The following is a 22240-nucleotide window of genomic DNA, read 5'->3' as shown; positions in this document are numbered from 1 at the left end:
TGGGTGAAGGAGGTGCGGCCGCAGATGGGAATCTGCCATGGGAAGCAGAGCGGGGCTTTGTTCTGGCCCCAACAACTCCTTCAGGCAGAAGTGTGAGGTTTCACTTCACTTTTAAAAACTCCAGAGTGCCCCTCAGTGTTCCCCATAGGCTCTGGCATCTGCGTAGAGTTCCCAGAAACACGTCAGACTGATACGGGAAGAGGCAAAAGAGCGGCAGGGCCCTCAGCCTGCCCTCAGCCCCGGCTCCCTTCCCTCCGTCCCAGAGCAATCCCCGAGGAAGTTCCCATCCCTTCTGCTCCCCGCAGACTTCCCCGTATGCAGGTATGCAGCGTGCAGTGCGTGCTGCAGGGGGGGACTTTCAGAGCCTGTGCCATCACAGCGCGGCACTGCTCCATCCCTGTGCTGCACAGCGCCCCGCCTCGAGGACACCGCTTACGGTGCTGCCGTCGTCCCCACGGGCACCGCCACGGGAATAGCCCTGCTTCCAGCGCTGCAGGCGTCCCACAGCCTCACTCCATCCCGAGGCCTCGCTCTGTCCCCAGGCCAGGCTGCAGCCCGCAGGCCCTGCCTCCCGCCGGAGCCCCGCGCCGTGCCCCGGCCGCAGGCCATGTGCTCCGCATTCCCCACCGTGATGTCATTTCCCAGAACCAATGCACTCAAGTGCACCCAAAGCCCCAGGGGAGCTGTGAGAGCAGCAGAGCCAAAGCCAAAGGAGGAGATGGGGATTTCTGGGCCCGGCGCTCGTAGGCCCAGCCTGGGAAGTCCCGACGACATCTGGGTGCTGCTGCACACCGGGACAGGTGTCCGTGCCCTACCGCCCCTGGGGCACAGACACAGACGCTCCCAGCCCAGCTCCCGGCCGGCGCACAGCAGCTCCCGGCAACGCCCGATCACCGAAGGTTCTCCACCAGGAGCGGAACGCAGCCATCCGCTCCATGGAGGCCTGAGCGCGGTGCGGCCTTCGAGAGCGCCACCCCGTGGCCGCGCCCCTCGCCGGACTACAAATCCCATGGTGCTTTGCGGCGGAGGCCGCGGGGCATGCCGGGAGCCTGGCCCGGCGCGAGGCCCCACCCTTGGGCAGCCATGGCGGCGCGTGGTACGTCAGTGCGTCGCGCCGCGCCGTAAAGCGCGAGTCAGCGCCCTTCCGGCGGCTCTCACCTCCGCGCTTTGCGGCGGCGCCGTGCGGCAGCGGCGGTTGGCGCCTTTGTCCTGGCGGGCGGCGGCCTGAGGCGGAGCGGGCCCGGCGCGGCGGTAAGTGCGCGGCGGGCTGCAAGGGAGGCGGACCGCAGTGCGGAGCCTCGTCCTTCGCGGGGCCGCGGGAAGGCGGCGGGCGGCACTGGAGGGGCCCCGCGGCCGCCTGGGAAGGGCCGGGCGGCTCGGAGCCCTCGCGGTGCGGTATGAGTTCCGGGCGCCGCCCGTCTGCCGCCGGTGGGGCTTTGCTTGTTTCGTTCTTCGGTGCCCGGGTGCAGGGCGCTTGGGTCGCGGTTCACCTGTATGGAGTGAGTGAGCTTCAGGGCCCGCTTCAGCCCTGCGGTCGCCGAGCGGGCCCTGAGCGACGGCAGGAGGCCCTGAGTGCTGTGTGTTACCTCAGTGTGGGGCAGTGCTTGGCGTGGGGCGCTATGCTTGGACAGTGACCGGCCGGGCACAACGGCGGTTGGGGGTTCTTCCCACCGCCTCCCCCCACCCTCAAGGAAAAAGAGAGTATTTCTTAAGAATTTCTGTGTAGGAAGGAGAACGTGCCCGCCATAACTGGGGCACTGTGGGTGTCTGTGCATGGCCCAAGCTGTGCTGCTGGGGCCTTGAGCCCATCCTGGGCGGTGTCACCTGGCAGCTGTGTCCCCCCCATCCTGTCCTGCGGTGCTGACTGGCACAGCCAGGCTGCTTCCCTGCGCTGTGCTTCCCTGCTGACCTTGGGACAGTGTTAGGCTTCTTTCCCCCCAGCTGCAACTGTAGGATCCAGACCGAATGCCTGTGTAAAGAGAAATGGGACGAGAGCTGCTGCTCTTGACAGGGTGGGTAAAGCTGTATGTGTAGCAGGGGAGCAAACAGGAGGACTGAAGTGAATAAGGTGTAAGTGCTGACCTTTCCTGTTGGTTTTGGGGTGCTTCTGTCCCTTTCCTGCTCTAGAAGTTGAGTTCATATTGAAACAAAACATTACAATGGGAGATGTTCTCTGCCTTCGTGTTGTGCAGAGTTGTGGGAAGGAGGAGAAGTGATACAAATGTAAATTTAATTGTCTTTTAAAATAAAGAAATCATAATCAAAATGGTATGCCTCAAATCCTGAACATGCTCATTTCTCATGCCAACTGAGTGTGGTAGAAGTACTCTTGTGAAGCCATTTAATGCTTTCGGATGTTTGGTGTGTTTATTTAGATAATGCTTTTAGATTGCAGTGAATGCAGATTATCGTTAGGGACTGTGTTGGTTGGAGGCATCTCATGGCAGATACCAGAAGTCTCTGTTGATTTACTCAACTTCACAGTATTTTTTTTTTTCCCCCGATTTCCTTCCTATCCTGTATCTCTGCAATGAATGCTCAGGAACGGGTTGCACTTCACCCTTCAAATAGTTTTCAACCTTGCAGGTTCATCTTGTAATGGTGAATCCTGGGCGGGTTTTTTGTTTGTTTGGGCTAATGGGTTTGGTCTGGATGTTGGGGGTGGATTTGTTTCCTTCCCAGAGGCGTGCTGGAGCTATTGGTGCAATGGATGTTGCTGAATGCTTCAGCTGGGTGCTGGGGGTGGTGATGTTCCCAGCTGTGGACCCGCCTTCAGTGGGAGGTGGTGTGGTGGTGGGGCTGAGGATGCGCTGCTCAGTAGCAGTATGAATGAGAAACTGTGCTTTCCCCTATGGGAAAGGGATCCAAGTGTGGTCACTTAAGCACATTTAAAAGTACTCTGTGCCATCTCATTTAAAGCCCATCGAGAAATAATTGGATCCTGTTGTGCAATGTTGAGATGAGTGTTTCCTTTCTGCTTATTAAAATACCGCTTAAACCTCAGCGCTTCTTACCAATGAACAGAAGAAAAAGATAAGACAATGGGTGTATCGGAAAGCTACGTTTTCTTCAGTAAGAAACGAGTTTTAATTCTATTTTAGCTTGGAGATAAATCACTAAGACACGTCCATGAAATAGATTAGGCTTCCTACCTCTCGGTGTTACAGAAAGCTCACCCCAAATGCTGCAATGCACGTTTTTTGCCCGCCTTCTGTGTCAGTTGTGTTAAGATTTCTCTGGAGCGAAGCTTGCGTCAAACAGACCCGGTTGGCTTCTAGTCTGCAAAGCTGTTAAGTTTAATCTTGTTCCAGTTTAATTTTAATGTCATGGATTGAAATTATATGCGTGGCCATTTCTCTTTTTTGCGAAGAGTTGGATTTGGAACGAAAGCAAAATGGCCCGAGGACGCAAGAGCAATAGCATCAAACAGAGCGACTTCACTAACAGCACCAATCCTCAGGATTTAGAGAGAAGACTTTTTGTCGGCAATTTGCCCACAGACCACATGACTCGAGAAGAAATGGAAGAGATATTTTCAAAATATGGCAAAATCAGGGGTTAGTATTTTATCTTATGCCTCTCTGTGGCTGGGAATTCAGTCAGAAATATAACTGTCATGCTTGTCAAATGCTGTTTGCTGCTGATGAGAGGAGTGACTAATGCTTTCCCTCAAAAGTGACCTTTTAATGATAACTATCTGCCTGCACCTTCTGAAAAAGTAATTCTTTGAGTACAGCTGAAACCTAGAGCGTATATACAAGCATGCTTTATCTTTGGGGGCTGTGGTGTGATGTTATATATCAAGCAAATCTGCTCTTTCAAGTGACTGCGTAGTCTCTTAATCAAGTCTTGGTCACTTTGTGGGCTGATATTTTTGGTCACTGCCTTGTCAGAAGGAAGTTGATCTATTTTTGTGGAATTGTCTAAGAAATAAATTTCAGAGTTCTTAAGCTCTGCATTTTGATCCTAGTAGATTTGGACTTCCCATAAAACCTGCCCGGACATTTCTGGGCAGAGCCCCTTTGCTTGTTCCAACTGCTGGGGTGATGTGAGGCCTGGGTGTGGGATCCTTGCTGTCCTGTTCTTGTAACTGGTCTTGCCCTGCTGTTAACTTTTCCAGCCCTCAGCATGTACCATGGCTATGGGTTCGTGCAGTATGACCGTCTAGAAGATGTCCAGGCCGCTCTGGACGGTGAGAAGGGCCGCCTTTATAAAGGGTATAGATTAGGTAAGGAAAACTGATCCCTGCTCTCCTACCTTAGCATGCATTCTGGTAGAGAGAGTGCTTTTCTTTGAAAGCGCTCTGGAAAGATCATTATGTGAAACTTGCCTGGCATTAGTCTAAAGTCACTTTTACCAGGTATGTATTTTCTTTCTGAGTTATTTGCTTTTAAGTGCTGTGTGGTTCGTCTGTAGCGTTTTCTCTTGCTACCTAGGTCCTCCTCTGAATTTGTTTTTGTGTTAGTGTTTGAATGGATCCATCACTGATCAACATGTAAGCCCTGGAAGGTGTTGGTTGAAACTTCACCTGCTCAGTGCTGAAATTGGTTTGTAAACCATTACTGGGCTGCATCTTGATGGATCCAGAGGAGCTGGTCACAAAATTCAGTGGCCTGTTAGATAAGTACACTTAACTTGGATTTTCTTGCATATGGGAAATAATCTGAGTAGCCCTATAAATGCAAAGTGCTTTAAAAAGGCCTTTTCGGAAGGATGAAAATAGTCCTCCTGAATCTGCTGTGAGCAAATTGAAACAGAAGTGAATGGTTGGAAGTCTGAGCCCAGTCTGTTAAAAGCAAGGGAAACATTATTTCCATGATAACTTAAAGAAAAGCTGTTTGATGTAGGGAGGAATGAAAGGAGCAATAGTAAGATGGGGAAGTAACCAGTGCAAGCCTGAAGGTGGAGGTGGTGGCAAACGGGCAGGGAGGGGAGAAGGCTGCAGGGAGACATCAGGGCTGGTGCTGTGCAGTCCAAAAGTTGTTACAGAAACAGCTGCAACTGTTTCAAATGCCAACATGTAATTATTTAGAAGTAATGTTATTTCTAGTTAGGAAAGACCACCCAGTCTTCAGTAAATGTTTCTTCGTGCTCTTTTTGAGATGTTGGGTGTTTTTCGTACAGTTTCCACTTCAATAACAAGCTTAAAAAAAAAAGATTAGAAATGGCAGCTACCAAAACTGGTCCTCCAAAAAGATTAAATCTGACATCTGAGATTCAGTGAAACGAAGACCTCTTGAAGCTCTTAATGTTTTCCTCCAAGTTTTGGATATGTGGGGAGTTCCTGGGGCCTGGTGGAGCGCTGAGGGCAGTAAGTGGGCTGTGATCCCTTCTTACTATGTGCCAGCTGAGAGAATAGCCCTAATCCAAGTAAGTCCTGTCAAACTCATATTCTTGTACTGCGAGTTTGCTGGATAAAAGTAGCAGTGTTGATGTAAAGTACTTCTGTAAAACGTTTGGTTTGATTAAGAAGCCAGCACAATTAAAAACAACGTAGCATTAAATGGAGTTGAAATGAATTTCTGTGCAGCGTGGATGAAATTGCTCAGTGTTTTGAGTAGCGTTCTGGAAGAGTTGGTTCCTGGCCATGCTGTGTTTTTGTAAGTGACTTGGGAAGAAAATACATTTTCATGGTTTAAAAGAGGGAATAAAATAATGGAGATTGAGTCACTGATGGTGAAGTGATGTGGACTTCTTCCTAAGCCAAATGCAGGCAGAACTGAGCTTTTAATAAAGGCAAATTGTGAAGATCTGCACCTAGCAAGAGTGCCTTTGTCATCCTTCCCTGTACCACAGAGGTGTGGGAGTTGGGGGGGTTTGGTATGTGTGGGATTGTGCTACTGGAAGGCTGTGTTCTGGTCTGCCTTGTTCAAAGAGAAAATGCTAGATTGGAGAAGCCTCAGAAGAGTCTGAAGGTTAAAGAGTGTGAAGAACATGCCCTAGAGAGAGGCTGTGGTCTGTGTTCCAGGCAGACCTGGAGATAAACGAGTTGTGGTCTAGTAGATGTAGATATGAGTCCATAAATGGAAATAGGTTTTTTAACTGCAAAATAAATGATAATTGGAATAATTTATTGGATCTTTGGTGGTTTCTGTGCTATGGAGATTCTTTGGTCGGAATTGGATGCTTTGCCAAAAGATGACCTCTAGGTCCATGAACTGCTTGACTTGAGGTAGGAGTGCAGTTGAAGAACCTTGGCATCTGTGCTTGTTCAGAGGGCTGTGCTGTAGGATTGCAGCAGCTCTGTCACCTCCAGCTCCTGCAAGATGGAAGATTTTCCCTTTTTTCCCCCTCAGAAGTTTTGTCAGAGTTCAAGTTCTTAATCTGTAAATACTGTTGGCATGAAATAAAATGTTATTAAATCACCTTGTATAAGAGAAGGATCCCTGTCAGAGGTGTTTCTGTCTCCTGTGAAAATATTTTGTCCAGGCCTAAACAATTCTTTTTAATCTGAAAGAAATTTATGGTATTGGGTGTGCAAAATCACAGTAGGTTTCTATGACTTCAAACGGAAAAATAAAACAAACTGAAAACACAGGTAGTGTCTTGCTTAAATACAAGAATACTTTTCCCTAAAGTCAAATGTTAAGTTAAAAATAAATGCAAGGAAGATAGTGACTTCATGTATGCAGTGTAACTGTTAGATACAGTGGCTAATAGCACAAAGTGAAAGGCTTTGAGAGAATTTCTCTTGTTGGATTATGCTGAAAGATCCCTAAGTGCTTGAAAGTGTTTTCATATCTCCAATGAATAGAACTGTGGGGGGGATACATGACTGTTGAGTTTGTGGTGGCAGTTTGTTGTGCTTCCAGCCCTGTGAGTGCTGTCCTGCTGTGTGTGCCTGGCGTTGCGATGGCATTTGTACCTCTGCCCTTCTGACGAGAACAACCGGAGTAAAAAATGAAGTGATCCTTTTTGGAATTATTGAAGGGTAGTTTGGGAAGTTGCAGCCAGCATTAAAACTCAGTCTGCCTATGAGGCACTGTATGGCAAATGTAGCTACTTTTAAAGTTCTTGCAAGTCAGCGAAGTTTAAGAACACAACACAAACCTAATTTAAAGCTTTAATTATTAGGACCTAGGTTTGCTTTTTTTCTTTCAAAAGTTCTCATAATAAGCACTTGAAACCGTTTGTTTGTCCTTGCCCCCCTCTAGTACATTATTCCATCTTCACTCAGCTGCTACTGAGGGCTGTTTCTTCAGTGTGGTGATATTGGCTCCCACTGGTTTGGGGCAGCTTCAGTTGGGTTTCAGTACAGAACACTGTTTCTTCAGCTCTCTTACTTCTGTATTTCACTTCATGGTGTTTTTCATGGAGGTACTCAGAAGCCAACCAGTTTCCAAATTTCTGATCTGTTGCTTCTCTCTGCATCTCAGTAACAGTGGTGCTCTGAGTGCACCGTGTTGACTTCATGAGGAGCTTGTGCTTCAGGCTCCTTGCATCCTGCTTCCTCCTGCAGGAGACTGTGTAATGGAATGCTGCAGCAGTCCCTCAGAAGGCAGTTACATGTGCCATTTGAGAGCCCTTGCATTACTAGCTACAAGGGTAGCAGCATGCTCTGCTGAACAGGACTGGCTGTGAACTTAAGACTGTTGGGCACCAGCTTCCTTTCTCAGAGGTCTTCAGACTCTGCTTTTTCTCCTAGAGTCCATGAGTTGTAATCTGTTCGCTCATAGACTGCAGAAGAAAGAGGTCCTCTTATGGAACGAAGAGTCTGGATGTAGACCTGAACATAAAGCATTAGAACTTCACCTGAGCTGTCCACCCTATTTTGAAATCAGAGAAATCCATGAAAATTTGATTGCATTGTACTATCTAAACTTAATAAAAGAAAACTGTCAAAGTGACAATGTCTCTCTGCTGAATGAATTTTCTTGCACCATCTGGATGTTGTTAAGCTTAAGTTGCTTTCATTTGAATTGTGCTGATGATCTTTTTTTTGTTCCATAGCATTGAACAGATGGGTTGATTATTCTTTACAGATATTAATAAAGCAGCGGAAAGAAGAAATATGAATAAGGCTTCATCAAGGTCCAGTCCGGCACGAAGGTAAAGTACCTGGAAGCAGTGAGTTATGCTAGGAAGGTCAGGCTTCTGGGGCATGAGCCCAGCTGCCTGTGCTAAATGTCTGTCTCTCTTCCCTACTGCCACCTCCCCACTCAAATGGAAGCACTCAAGTGAGACAATTGGGATGTGGCTGCTCCACCTCTAAGAGCCCTTCTGGCGTTAGCACCTCAGGAGGCACGAGGGAAACCTTGTGTTTGCTGCTGTCACTACAACTAAGTGTTACGTTTTGCAGCACAGGTCGTAAGAGACTTGTGAGGAAGAATAAACTTGGTATTTGCTCCTCACTCAAGCATCAGAACATGAGGCACATGTATGCGCCATGTAGAGATGGCTGAGGGGCTGTGGTCTTCTCAACGAAGAGAACTTCAGGATCTTGCTGCTTCTGATACCAAAAGCTTTCAATGCTGAAATGAGACTGGAGAAGTGCATGCAAGTAAAGTGTAAGGCAGTGTACGTGTCTCTGTGTTACACAGTCTCATCTGTGTGTGTGTACTGCTTTATCAGCATGCGGAACCAGTCCTCGTCTCTGCAGTTACACCCAGAGGGGTGCTTCTGCCTGCTTCTTCTGGCTTCCCAGCCCTGGATGGGAACACAGCTCCTGCACGCCCTCTGCATATGAAGTCACAGACATGGATGAAGACCACCTTTTCCTTTTGGTAGCACTGCTAGGGAGTGCTTGAAGACGTGCTGTGGTTACCATTTGGTATAAGGCATGTATTTCCTCCAGTTATAGTATAAAGCTTTGCACCCAAAGGAGTGTTACATCTGGATTTGAAAATAATCAAACTCACATGCCCAGTGTGCTCTACTAACTTGACCTGATTTAAAAAAAAAAAAGTAACAACAAATGGGGAAGAAAGTGTGACTTGCAAGACATCTACCACGAAAACTCAGAGAAGGAGCATCTGCATCCTTAATGTTTTGTACGTGCTGCATTTCTCCTGCACAGGGCCAAGTGCATGGGCAGCAGGCCCAGGAAATGCTTCATGCACGAGGCCAGGTGTTAAGTTACGGATGCAGCAAGCCGTGGGCCTCTCAGATGTGCTTGTTAGTGGCACGAAAACTCCAAGAATGCCACAGGTGCTGGTGGCAGACCTTTGGCCTTGGTGATGCTGCAGTGCGTGATAACAAAGATACCCAGGTAGTGCTGCAAGTGTGAGAAGTAGGTGCCAGTGCCACAGATGTTGGTCCTCAGGCTGTGTTGCAGAGGACACGTGGTGGGCACCAGTGCTGTGGGCAGTGGGATCTGTGTGATCCTGCACGCACACAAGAGTCTGTGCCCCTAAGGAGCACTGAAGGCAAATGAGCACTGGGACTGGACCACCACCATGGCTGCCAAAGACGCAGTTGCACTGCCACAGGCACAGGACTCAGCTGGTGCTGTGGATGCCATAGCCCTCCTGTATTGCTGGCACTTGGTTCCGAGCAGCAGTGGAGGCACAGACAATGATAAGGATGCAGGCATTGAGTTGTGAGCAAGGCAGCAGAGACCGGACTCTGGACCGTGCTGCAGGTGCGTGAACAGCAGCTGCTGGGGTGCGGGGTTCTGAGCCCTGCCACAGGCCTAGGCAGTGGTGTGGGCACTGCAGGAGTTGGGCTGCAGTGCTGGAGGCAGGAGGGTGCTGTGCCTTCATGCCTTTGCTGGCGGCAGATCAGAAAGCAGAGGGACCCAGCCCACTGCCACGTCTGTAGTTATGCTGCAGTTGTGCACTGTTTGTTCTGGATCTTTGTCTCTGCAGATATTGTGGCCTCTTCTGGTCGCCCCCACCCCAGATGGAATAAATGTCATATTGCAAAACAATTACACTGCATTTGGCTGTTTTGCTACATAGTCTTACAACTACAGAAAGGTCAGGTACTCAGTATCCATCAGAGCAAATCCCAAGTTTTCCCTGAGCTTCTGCTGTCACTCATTGCAGGATGGGGGAGGAGGGGGTAGGGGAAGACAACATGCATCTCCTGTGGGCTGTGGTTTTGTACAGATTGCAAACAAAAAGTGGATTTGTGTGCCCCAGAGAGTGAAGGAGTATGCACTTGCTTTTTTATGAGCACAGTGTTTCTATAAGGGGAAGAGGCTATGTATGCTTTTCGGCGGCATCACAGTAGTGTGTCCCAGTGTTTGTCTTGTATATGAAATACAGAACATCAACAATCCTGTGTATCCCAGGACAGCTGGGTGTATAAGCCACCAAAGTCTGCACTTGGCTCTGCGCATCCTTCTCCCTACTGTCTGCTCTACCTCATACTGAAATGTGAGTGCATCTGACTTGTTGCTCCTGCTGTCTTCTCCAACTGACTACAAAGTCAATACTCTGTAGTGGAAGTGGATTTATATCCTGCTTATCTTTCATAAACTAGATGAGTCTGATAGAAGACTTTTTATTTACAAAACAGACTTGAAAAAGCTTTTTTTTCTTTCCCTATGGTTGCCAGTGTCATGTGGAAAGAACATTCCAAGCATGTGAAGCTCAGTAGTTTCTTTGCAAGATTTTATTAGGTTTGGTTTAGGCTGCAGTGAAAGTTGTGTTTTCTTTGGAAAGCAAATTATGGCCTGGAGAAAAACCTACTGCTGTGGAAAAGATGAAGCCTGGAACATTGGTCTCTCCTCTGAAGACAGCATGGTACAAAGTCTGAATGAGATGGATCATTCAGATGTGACAGAGAATCCTGCTCTCGCTGATGGTGTGGTGTTGGTTGGGTTTGGCACCCTTTTAACATGGGGCATCATAAGACTGACTTCCTACAGGATCTACCGGTTCCCTGTCGGGACACATCGTTAGCTCATTGTTTCTGCTAACAGCACAGAGCCAACCACAACACGAGGCTATTGTGTCATTGCTCCCAGCCAGCTCCTTTTGAATCATGTGCCAGTAACAAATTATTTCAGGTGTTCTGCTGTCAGTGACTTGTGAATTTAATGGATCCCTTGAATGCTCCTAGCTATTCCATGTTTCTGGGTAGTAGGATACAGCACCTTAAGTTTTCTCAAGGAATTTGCAAGTACACGTTGATAGATGATCCATGGCTGACGTTGGAGGCCAGAGGCCTTAAAATGGTGTTTTCTGAAGTGCCTGTTCACTCCTTCCACAGGTGTTCTACAGTGTTAGTGGTGCTCCAGTAGGGAGCTTTCTCAGAGTCATTTAACGGAGATAAATATAATTAAGAAACTTCTTCTCCAAACGTGTTTGCTTTGAGAAATGTGTTTTGGGGCAATTCTTGTCATGGGAACGGAGGGAGGCTTCGGTTGCTGAGAGAAGGTTCACTTTGGTATCTCAGGTAAGAGATCTGGGGGTAAGCTGTGTCGTTAGCAGTCTAACAGGATTTCCCTGGTGTTTTCCTCAGAGAGCCATATGCCTATGGGGATGGCCGCGATAACAGACGCGATCGCTCCCCTCTTCGGGGGAGCCCACGGAGAGACCCCAGAGATGGCAGGGATGGTAGAAACGGGCGAGATTCCAGAGACACTCGAGATATTCGAGCCAGAGACATCCGTGATGCCAGAGACCACAGAGACCCCCGGGACCTGCGAGACCTTCGAGACCCCCGGGATATCAGAGACCCAAGGGACTTGCGGGACCCTCGTGACGTTAGAGACTTTCGTGACCCACGGGAGCCGCTGTATGATCGGTACAGGGATCCACGGGACATGAGGAATCCAAGAGATATGAGGGATCCACGGGACATGAGGGATCCACGGGATATGAGAGACCCTCGGGACCCTTTGTACAGGTAATACCCCAAGGTGCTCTCTGCCCACACGCTTTTATGGCATTCTTGCCTTGTGGTTATATCAGTTTGAGTGGTGCTAGTCCTTTAACGTAGGAAAATCGCTCTAGTTGAGGGTGGTTTGTGTCTTGAGGGGATCAGCTGGGTGTCTCAGTAATGAAATTTGAGGAAGGTTTGCATGTGATACACTGACAAAAATTGTTGCCTGAGATTACATTGGAGCATGGGAACCATTGCTGCTTCTGTCAATGTTGCAGACGAGATGAACCTTACGACCGCTACCTTCGCATGGATGACTACTACCGGCGGAAGGACGACTCTTACTATGACCGTTACAAAGAGCATTTTGACAGAGCACCAGTGAATTCAGAAGGTTAGTACCTGGGAGGCTGATGTTTTAACGGGCAGAACTGCATTCTCCTCTGGGAGGGTGTAGATGTCTGCGGTGCTGAGGATGGCCATATCCACAGCGCATTGCCTTCTGTGCCACTAGGTGGCTTGGAGACTGAGCACAGCTGTGTGCACCTCACTGCTCCAAGCAGATCCAAAGAGCATTGTTGTGTCCTTCTGTGGCTTGGTTTCAGACCGTCTGAAGCGTGAGGAGCGACGCCGGGAGGAGCTGTACCGTCAGTACTATGAGGAAATCAAGAGACGTTTTGATGCTGAGAGACCTGTTGATTGTTCTGTGATAGTGGTGGATAAACAGACAAAGTAAGAAAGTAGTTATGACCACTTTTGTTGTTGAGTGGCGGCAGATGATGGAATTAAGCTTAGTCATGCCTTGGAGCTATTTCTCTTACAGATTTCCTCGAGAAGAGTGGCTTTAGAGCCTTCAGAAAACCACAGCCTCTATTGCTGTTCTGAGAATGCTGAGTGGTTGAAGATGAGGAGAAATACTGTTATATCTTGCACTTTACTTACATTCTTTTCTTGTCAGCTAACAGCACATCTCCCAGAACTTCATACTCTTAATATAACCCTACTGTCATGACAAGCTATAGCAGCCTGCACTTGTGTCATTCAACCCATGAATAACAGAACTTGTTAACATGTGCCAATCAGCAGATAGCACAGAGATGTTGTCAGTGTGGAGTCACAGGGTTGTCCATTTCAGGGCTCCTGTCAGATTGAAAGGAGCTAAAATTTGACTGTTTCAGCTCCATTCAGTCAGTGGTTGTCTGATCTAGATTACCAAGTGAGATACCACTCAATACCATTAATACAATGTGCAAGACATAAAATCACTGCTGACAGTAGTCATGAATGATATCAGAAGATGTTACATTAACAAGGAAAGTCTCATGCAGCAGTCTGAACGTTCAAACCTTTTTATTGCATTAAATGTGAAATTGTTAATGTAGAAATAAAAATGCAGGCCGTGCCAGTAGAAACATATGCTTGGTTTTACAGTGTAAGGGCTGAAAGCAATTTTAGGAGTCAGATAGACTTGTGTCAGAAATGGTGGCATGTCTGTGGTTTGGAGAGCAAGCACTGTGTTGGGAACAAGGAGTTACTCCTGCACCTGGTACAATGCAAGGAGTGCTGTGGTGATGGCACTGGTCTGATGTCATTCTACAAATGGATGTATTGAAAAGTAATGAGGATGAGTGAAGTAGGGAAAACCGAATCTGAGATGCAGAATATGAATGTGCACGGGTTTGTTTCTGTATGTTTCTGACTTGTTAAACTCTGCTGGCTTTGCTTTGTGGTAGGGAGTACGCGGAGTCAGTGGGGCGGAAGGTGCGGGATCTGGGCATGGTGGTGGACCTGATCTTCCTCAATACAGAGTTGTTACTGACACAAGCCCTGGACGATGTGAGCAGAGGAGGGTCTCCTTTTGCCATTGTCATCACTCAGCAGCATCAAGTTCACCGTTCTTGCACTGTTAACATCATGTTTGGCACCCCACAAGGTACTGAGGTCTTAGTAGATTGCATAGGTTTGCGGTTACTCTGAACTGCATGAAGTTCTGCTCTAGAATAATTTTTCTCCAATAGTTCTCCTTCTGTGCTGTGACTTACAGATCTATTAACGACTTGATGGCATGTCATAAATGTGAATATCATTATTTGCAAAATTCTGTTACACCGTATTTGTCCCTTGGCAAAATGACTGTTTAATTTCTACCAGGAGAAAATCTTGTCGGAGGGTTGTGCAGGAAAGCCAGTCTATTGCTGTGATCATAAGCCTGTTTATGCATTGTTCACAGAGGTGGATTTTTGGCTGCAGCTAAGCTTTTAAAGGTTACTTCTCCCTTATCATATTCTCAAGTAATGCTTTGTCAGGTTCATCTGTGGCAGTGAACACCTGAACACGCACTCATTGCTTCTTGTTTGCTTACTGACTGAAGAAGCCTGGTTTCTTTTAACATCTGATGCAGCTGTGGTGGGGTGTTTCTCAATTCCAGCAGACATACAGCTCAAGCACGCTTTCAGTGGGCTCTCTACTGCCTTTTGTTTTAGTTCTTGACTCCTTTAGTTTAGCATCTGTTCCCCTGCCAAAGTTTCTCCTTCACTGGAGCGAGCAGTGTATCAGATCTGGTAAGAACTCTGGCAATTGATTCATGCACAGATCTTTTCTGGGGATTAAATATGCTGCACTTGAACTTTAGCATATCGCCATGACTGTTCTGCTCTGGGAACTGGAGATGTGCCTTGAGAGTGCAATTCTGGAGCCTGTCAGGGAAGGCTCATCCAATTGAACAGCTGGAACTGTCTCTTCTCAGAGCACAGAGAATTTGTGTGAAAGGTAGAGGGAGCTGTTTCTCTTTTTATTTGAATGAGAGGCACGAAGGGCTTTTCTAGGCTGGTATGAAACCTTCTCAGAGCCTTCAGCTGTAGAAGGAAGGGTTGGCCTTGCTGGGTGATAGCAGTGAGACTTCTGTTAGCTTAGGAAGTGGAACTCTTGCTGTGTGCCAAGGGAGCTTCCCACATTATGCTTACAGTCCCTGGGAGGTGCCTGCCTGCCGATGTGTGAGTGAGGGAAGGCACCTCCAGCTAACGCCGCTTTGGTTTACTTACAGTGTCTCTTTTCCTTGTGCAGAACACCGCAACATGCCCCAGGCTGACGCCATGGTGCTGGTGGCGAGGAATTATGAGCGCTACAAAGCAGAGACACGGGAGAAGGAGCGTGAGGAGATCGCCCGGCAGGCTGCCAAGATGGCAGATGAGGCTATTCTGCAGGAGAGAGAGCGCCCACCCCCCATGGAGGAGGGGGCCAGAGGGGGCCACCCCCACCCTCCAGGCATTCAGACTCTCTTGAACCTTCTGGCAGACAATCGCTATCTAACTGCTGAGGAGACTGATAAAGTAATTAATTACTTGAGAGACCGGAAGGAAAGGTTACTGAGGGGGAGCACTGATTCTCTGCAGGGTAAGTGTCTCAGCCCTGAATGACACTAGTAGTCGTATGGTTTTATGGGTTCTCTGGTCCCCATGGGACAGGACATCAGTACTGGGGTTACAGAGAGTCCTAGTTTTGTAACATTCTTACAGAGTGCCTTTTTTTATGGAGGTGGATGTGTCTCCAGGAGTCCTGAGACTATTCTGATCTTTCACGTGACAGAAGTTTTACATGGGATTCTCTCAGGGAAACCACAATGCTCCCTAACTGGTTTGGCAGCTACACAAAGGGCAACAGTTCTGTTGAGTGGTTTGGGTTCCCAAGAGCTGTGCAGCACTTCTGATTAGAGGGTGGCTATTTCCTGAGATCTGTGTCCTTGGTAGCTATCTCGCTAGTTTCCTTTAGGTGTCTCTTCAAGGACATCTGCAGAGCTTTAACTCCCTTGCTTTTCTTCCTCAGCACCCATGTCGAGACCATCTCTGGGAGCACCTTCAGCACCGTCTCTGGGCAGTCAATCCAGCCTTCCGAGCTCTCAGACTCATCAGGGTTCACAGCCTCTGGTTTCTGCTCCTTCCGTTCCAGCATCCTCTGCTAATCCTCAGCAGGAGCTCCAGGCAAAAATCCTCAGTCTCTTCAACAGCGGGGCGGCGGCAGCAGCTGTGGCAAACAGCAGTTCTGCACCCACTGTGGGCACGTCAGGTGGCACTCCGAGTCAGAACTTCACTAACATGACCAGCAATCAGGCCCGATCAGCACAGATGAGTGCCGGAAATTTAAACCAGGCTCAGCAGAGATTGCAAACTCCAAACACGCAGCTTCCTTCTCTCCAAGGCCCTTCAAGAAATGCAGGTCCAAGACCTGGAGCTCCTCCACCAGCTCAGTCACTTTATGGTCAGCACCAGAATCGTCTCCCTGCGCCTGGCAGTGTACCTGCCCAAAGGCCAGTATCGTCTGGTATCAACTTTGACAACCCTAGTGTACAGAAAGCCTTGGACACCCTTATCCAGAGTGGTCCTGCACTCTCTCACCTAGTGAGTCAAACAGTGGCCCAGGGGCGAGCGGGGTCCTCTACCCAGCAACCTATGGGTTCCTACCAGCGACACTATTAAAGCTGAGTTGTCAAACCCTTTCCCCTACCCTTTGTCATTCCATATTTCTAGCTGTTTAAAGAGTCTCCTGTCCTTGATGTGGGACAAATGCCCCTGGATATGCATGTCCTCTCCACTTCGTTGAGAGTGTACTCCCAGTGGCATTGCTGCTGAGTGTTACTAGTGCTGCCCTTCCTCACCTTGGTCTGGATAGCAGTGTTTGGAGAAGTCTCTTCTGTTTTCTCAGTGGCAGGATATGCGGAGAGCCACTTTGGGTATTCACTTGCTCTGTCCAAGCCCGGGAGTTGCTACAGTGATAGTCCTGCATTTTCCTCACTCCTGTGAATGGATGCACCTTCACATTGTGGTGCATTCTGGTGTTAGTGTAGTTTGGGGCCCATTTTTGGGAAAATGATGCAAAACTGAAAAAAGCTGTACCCTAACTGGGCTGCCTTGGGGTTGCAGGTTTTTGGAATGGGCGCTGTTTCTTTGCGTTTCTTTCTTTCTTTTCTTTTTCTTTCAATGACATGTAAGCCAGTTTCAGAGGGAAATGCAGTGGTAGCACTAGCAGCTGAAGTCACGTGGCATGTGGCTGATTGCTCTTTCATAAGCCAGGACAGTGCTGTGTAGTCCTGCGGCACAGGGCTGGCACAGCGAGGCTGGCAAAAGCACTTCAACTTGCCTGGCATAGGGGAACTGGCAGTTTTGTTCTGGCTGCAATGGTGGATCCGAAATGGGAGATCTTCCAGCCAAGGCGGAGATCTTAAATGGTCTATTGATAAAACAAAATCAATCCTGCACCCAAGTAGTCAATTTCAAGATCAGTCTATTAATAAATTCCATGTATAAATTTCCTTTCCTTATAATCTTGCTTTGGGACAGTTGGTTATGTTGCCCAGCAGCTCAGCCACAGCCACACGGGTGTGCTGCTGGACCTGTCTGCAGCCAGCTCCCAGCTGGTCAATGTCTGCTCTCTGGAACTTCATCTCGGTTGGTGTTTTGACCATCTCAGGTGGGGAGGCAGTGCCAACATGCAATACTATATGTTCTTTCAACACTTTGGTAGCTGCAGTGGGCAGTTGAGTGGATCAGGCAGTGATACTTCACGGTGTTTTTAACCAGTAACATACTTTGATACCAGAACACAAAACTTCTCTAACCATGTGGTCCTTCTTTGCACAGCCCTCTTGGAGTCTGTAGGCTTCCTGCAGAACCAAAAGATGCTAAGAAAGCAATGTTCTTGGAGCAGAGGATTTTCTTGTCCAAGGTGGTTTGTGTTGTAGCATTTCTTTCTCTCTGTGCTGTTAACGAAAGGACGTTACTTTTTAATAAAAAGGCAGGAAAAACATTTTGTTGCATTCTTTATGCTTAACAGTTTGAGTACTGCTGGAATGTGTTATTCCACTGCTTTGCTTATTCGGCTGCGTTTGCTGCTACTCTCCCCCAGGTAAGTGCTTCAGACATTGCCCAGTGCTGGCTGCAAAGGGGATAGCGTGCAAACCTTACTGTGCCCTTCTGTGGGAGTATTTTGGTCTGTCTCAGTTCATCAGTCTGGTTTTAAAGTACTTTTCAGGTCCTTACTGTCGTTCAGTGGACTCAGAACTCTGAGTTAGAGCAGTTTGTTGGGGTGCTCACAAGTTTCAATGAGCTTCAGTGGGACAAAATCACACTGCAGGTGATAGATATGCTTTAGCAAAGCTTTTGATACTGCTGCTTACAGTATTCTCTGGACAAAAAGCACTCGTCTGGTTGTATGCAGGACGTAACAAAGGTGAGCAGTTGGCTGATGTTGAGCCCAGAGGGTCACATCAGGCTGGCAGCCCCTGCTGGGGCACCACCGGGCTCTGTTTTAGGGCCAGCGATCTTCAGCATCTTCGTGGATGCACCGGCAACAGCACTGTGCGTACGAAGTGATGCTGAATCAGGAGGAGCTGGGAGCTCTTGCAGTGAGATGTGCCAAGTGAAGGTGCTGGGCAGTCGCCAGCCACGTGGGGAGCAGCAGGAGCTGTGTGCTGTGCTGCACCCGCGTGGGGCAGCGCTGGGTCTGCAGACAGCAGGGAGATCTGAGCGCACGATAACGCCCTGCAAGCTAATGAGAGCTTCCCATGCAAGTAGTGAAGGGTGTAATAAAATCATTTATTGCATTTTGTGCAGACAGGAGTCTAGAAAAATGAATACAGGTAAAGCAGTAAAGCATTAACAGGGAGCATTCAACAGCTGAGGAGCCACTCCTCCATTAATATCTGCACAGAGAACACAGGGTCTGTACTGAGGCGGCCTAATGCACAATACTGAAACAGTCACAGAAATTAAATGCAAACCTAATACTCTTTTTTTTTTCTTTTTGTTTGATTTTTTTGTTGTGTTTTTTTTTCCTTTTTGTTTGTTTGCAACCTGTTTTATTTACAAGGTTTTAAACTGAATTGCATTGCTCTGCACACAGATATTTCTAAAACAAAGCATACTCGGTCACTACATGTCTATTGAAGTATTGCACTTGAATAAAAGTCACTTGAATGGACGCAGAACATCTAGCTACAGTGATTAAAAGATTATTGGATGAACTGACCCGGTGATAACATTCATAACAAATATATTGCACATGTAGCACGGAAAGTGTTGTAACCAGCAACTATCGGACCTGCCTGTCCTGCCTTTCCCATCCTGCAGCCCTGGGAGGGGCCTGACCCCCCCCCCCCCCCCACCTCACTGTGCCCCCCAGCCCAGGCAGCAGTATGGGGATGTGGGACCCCCAGAGCTGAAGCTGAAGCCGGGAGCTCGTGTTCCTGTCCTGCTGCAGGAGGACACGGCCTTCACCACGGCGACCAGCGGGAAGATGCTCCTTGGGGAAACCGAACACTCACAGAGGCCAAACGTGCAGGGCTGGGTTTGTAAACTAACATGCAGTGCTGTCTGCTACAACTGGCCCTCTCCAGACCAAAGGCGAGCGCCATCTCGCCAGGGAAGCCAGCGCCTGTCCTGCTGCAGCCGGGTGCTGCCTGGCGGGGTACGGAGGCGGCTGTGCCCGCAGCTGTGCCCACAGCTGTGCCCTGCTCCTGCTGGAGGGTGAGGACGGGGGGATGCTTTTTTGCCTTTCTGCTCCATGGAGGAGCCGGGGCCGCGGAGCTTAACGCGGCGCTGGTTGGTGCTGCTGGGAAGCGATGGAGCCGATCTGCCCGCAGAGCAGCGTGCCCCGGCCTGGCCTCACACCCGCGCAGCAGAGAACTCCATCCCTGCTGCCCAAGGAAGGGTTCTGCCCTGTCCTGGTGCTGTTGCTGAGGTCGGGTTCTCGCTGCTATCTGCTCCGTGGAGGAGCGGGCTGAGGCTGCAGGGCAAAGCTGGGCTGAGGGCAGACGGAGGCTGCACGGAGCGAAGCACCTCGTGCAGAGGCAGGGAGCAGCTGGAAGCATGGCAGGCCGAGCGAGCACGGCAGAGTGAGACGAGCGGGCAGGTGGGTGTGCACACCTCCTCCTTGCCTGAGTGCTTCACATCATTTTGGGAGGCTGCAAACGGCACAGAAGCTGTGCGTGGTGGTGTAGGGGCAGAGCTGAGCCCTAAGCTAAACCCGGCCTCCCTGTCCCCTAACGCTGGGCGCACGGGGCTGCTCTTCTGGCTCTATCTGCTCTATCTGGGTCTGCGACAGCCCCAATACATCTGTGCAGATTGCTGAGCTGCCATGGCAGAGCGCTGCCTGCGGCGGGGGCTGCTGCTGGAGAGACGGAGGCACTTTGGGAGTGGTGCAGATGTAGGAGCAGGGTACGGGCAGGCACAGAGGTGCAGCTGGGGCTTGGGTTTGGTCCGGGAGTGTGTCCAAGGAGTCTTAAAGCCAAAAAAAAAAACAAAAAAAAAAAACCCAATGAAAAGAAAGCAAGCCAAGAAAAGCCAAAAAATAAAAATAAAAAATAGCCCACAAACCACTTCTTTGCTATCTAAGCAGCCTCATATAGCTTTGGCCTGGAACTGGAGGAGTAGAGGAGCTCTGCAGGGGAAGAGGGGACGGAGCTGTTCTGTGCGAGGGCCGGGGAGCAGCGCTGCGCACGGGGCTCAGAGCAGCCACAGCGCTGCCGGGAGAGGGCAACTCTTAGCAGGCTGCACTTGGAGTGGAAGCTCAAATCTGCTGTGAAACGAGTTCAGAAAAGTCCGTAATTTCTTTTCCCTGAAAACTTTTAAGAAGCTGAATTGAGAAGAGCACGAGCCCCTCACCTGGCCCTTCCCTGGGCCCTGTGCAGGGGCGGCCGTCACACCTCCGTCCCCACAGCCCGGTGCTAGCAGAGCCCTGCATCTCTCAGTATAGATATAGATCTCTATATATAGACTTCATCTGGTTCTATTAACATAAATATGATCACTTTAAAAATACACGTACTGTATTATGTACACTATGTACATGGGGCCGGGGCCGGGCTGCCCTCGGCGCCGCTTCCTGCGCGGTTCCTGGAACCGTTCACATTTGTTGAGAGCTCCTCAGTTTCTCTGGATGAGAGTTTGCTGGGGGGGGAGAGGGGGGCGGCCGTGCGGCTGCTGCCGGGCTCAGGGCTGTTTGGGGGGCAGCTCCGGGGCCATTTGGGGATGGGGGGGCCGGGACGGGCTGGGTGCTGCCCAGAAATAGGGCAGAGGGGTCCCCGCCGCCACCCTGCACCACAGGGCCTGGCACAGGTGCTGCAGTGGGGCCGGGGGCGGTTGGACACATTGCATATGCTGAGAACCGCCCGCAGAGCTGAGCGTTCCGGACCCCCGTGGCAGCACCTGTGCCCGAGCCCAGGGATAAAGCCCAGTGCACAGCGGGGTATGGGGCTGCTGGGACCGGCGGTTGGCCGAGGTGGGGACCACACAGCCCCCAACGCCCCCAGCGTGGCTGCGGAGCTTCCGTGCCAGGCCCGGAGCCGGCGATGCCTGGGGTCAGCAGCATCCACAGTCCCACAGCCCCGGGGCGGCCCGGGCTGACACTGCGCATTGGTGGGACCTCTGCTCTGCTCCGGGCACCACAGCTCCGGGCAGCGGCCGCAGCACGAGCACAGAGCAAGGCCTGGGCAGAGGGGGCCGGGGCCAGCGGGAAGGGGATGCAGCCCCACCCAGCCCGGCTGGGGCTCGTGCTGCAGTGGCACCGCTGCTCTCCAGCATCCCGACCCGCTCGGCTGCCCCCCACCCTCACCCCCTCCAAACCATCACAACTGCCTCTCGCTGAGCGTGGCCCACGGCCTCCAGATGGGCGGTTGGGTCTGTCCAGGCCCAGCACGGTCCTTCCCGGGGCCATCGAGTGCTGCCGGAGGTGGGGAGAGGAGCGTCTGGCGAGGAAAGCATGCTGGTGGCCTCTCTCTTCTCCCGGCACCTCTGTGGGGTGCGAGCATCAGGCGGCGGTGCCCAGCCAAGCTCTGTGGGGCAGCAGTGGGGCCCATTGGGACGCGGTGGGCTCCTGCCCGGCCGGGGGCTGCGGGGCAGCGCTGGGCTCTGATGCTCAGTCCGCGGAACACTGTATATATTTATATATAAACAAAGACAGCAGTGCTGTGACGTTGCAATGAGGAACAGCTGCTCAGGTGCTGGATGCTCCCGGAAGATCTGGTGCTGCAGTTCGAATGGAGAGGTCAGGGGCACGGCTGAAGGCAGGTGAAGGTTCTGCGCACCGGCTGCCGTCGGGCTTCTCTCCTCCCTCCAGGAGCGCGGTGAGGGGCGGTGGGGCTCTCGGGGTGCAGACAAACCTCTCTCGCGCCGTGTTTCAGGAGTAGATGGTGATGACCTCCCGGCCCCCGCCACGCACCAGCAGCACTCGGTCCAGGCGCTCTGTCAGCACCTCCAGGAACTCCATGTCTGTGCGGCCGTCAAGGAGGAACGAGACGTGGAAGCAGGGAGCCTGCAGCACCCACAGCCCCGCACCGCAGCCCCAGGGACCATAACCCCATCAGTCTCGGGCAGGCAGGCTGCGGTGCAGGAGCTGCAGGGGTTGAGCACTGGGCAGTGCCCTGCAATGCTTGCAAGGAAGCCCCGGCACCACAGCCCCGGCGGAGGGACTCTCAGCC

The 22240-nt window shown here is 50.4% G+C and overlaps 3 protein-coding genes across 7 annotated transcripts in view; 2 read left to right on the top strand and 1 right to left on the bottom strand.

Annotated features, from left to right (window-relative positions):
* The first annotated feature begins 315 nt into the window (after positions 1-315).
* On the top strand, positions 316-1634 carry LOC124417323 (translation initiation factor IF-2-like). Its single transcript, XM_046902898.1, has 2 exons — positions 316-321; positions 969-1634. Exons 1-2 carry the CDS (start codon positions 316-318, stop codon positions 1632-1634), a joined length of 672 nt encoding a protein of 223 aa, XP_046758854.1.
* NCOA5 (nuclear receptor coactivator 5) lies at positions 1070-18751 on the top strand. Of its 4 annotated transcripts, XM_417476.7 has the most exons (10): positions 1070-1251; positions 3371-3557; positions 4121-4228; positions 7983-8049; positions 11410-11796; positions 12051-12166; positions 12378-12504; positions 13506-13705; positions 14836-15165; positions 15595-18751. In XM_417476.7, exons 2-10 carry the CDS (start codon positions 3395-3397, stop codon positions 16242-16244), a joined length of 2148 nt encoding a protein of 715 aa, XP_417476.3. In that variant the 5' UTR covers positions 1070-1251; positions 3371-3394; the 3' UTR covers positions 16245-18751. The 4 variants fall into 4 exon arrangements, with proteins under 4 accessions (XP_417476.3, XP_004947263.1, XP_024998056.1 ...); XM_040651011.2 differs by having other exon boundaries at positions 1207-3557; XM_004947206.5 differs by lacking the exons at positions 3371-3557; positions 4121-4228.
* SLC12A5 (solute carrier family 12 (potassium/chloride transporter), member 5) overlaps positions 18339-22240 on the bottom strand; it is a 26152-nt gene continuing 22250 nt past the window's right edge. For both annotated transcript variants that reach the window (XM_025142286.3, XM_025142287.3), the window contains exon 26: positions 18339-22031. In XM_025142286.3, the coding sequence (XP_024998054.1) occupies positions 21940-22031 (92 nt within the window). In that variant the 3' untranslated portion in view covers positions 18339-21939. The remainder of the gene's footprint in view (positions 22032-22240) is intronic.

Source organism: Gallus gallus, chromosome 20 (genome assembly GCF_016699485.2).
Source record: "Gallus gallus isolate bGalGal1 chromosome 20, bGalGal1.mat.broiler.GRCg7b, whole genome shotgun sequence".
NCBI classification, from domain to species: Eukaryota; Metazoa; Chordata; class Aves; order Galliformes; family Phasianidae; genus Gallus; species Gallus gallus.
This window is presented reverse-complemented; position numbering and strand designations above follow the sequence as displayed.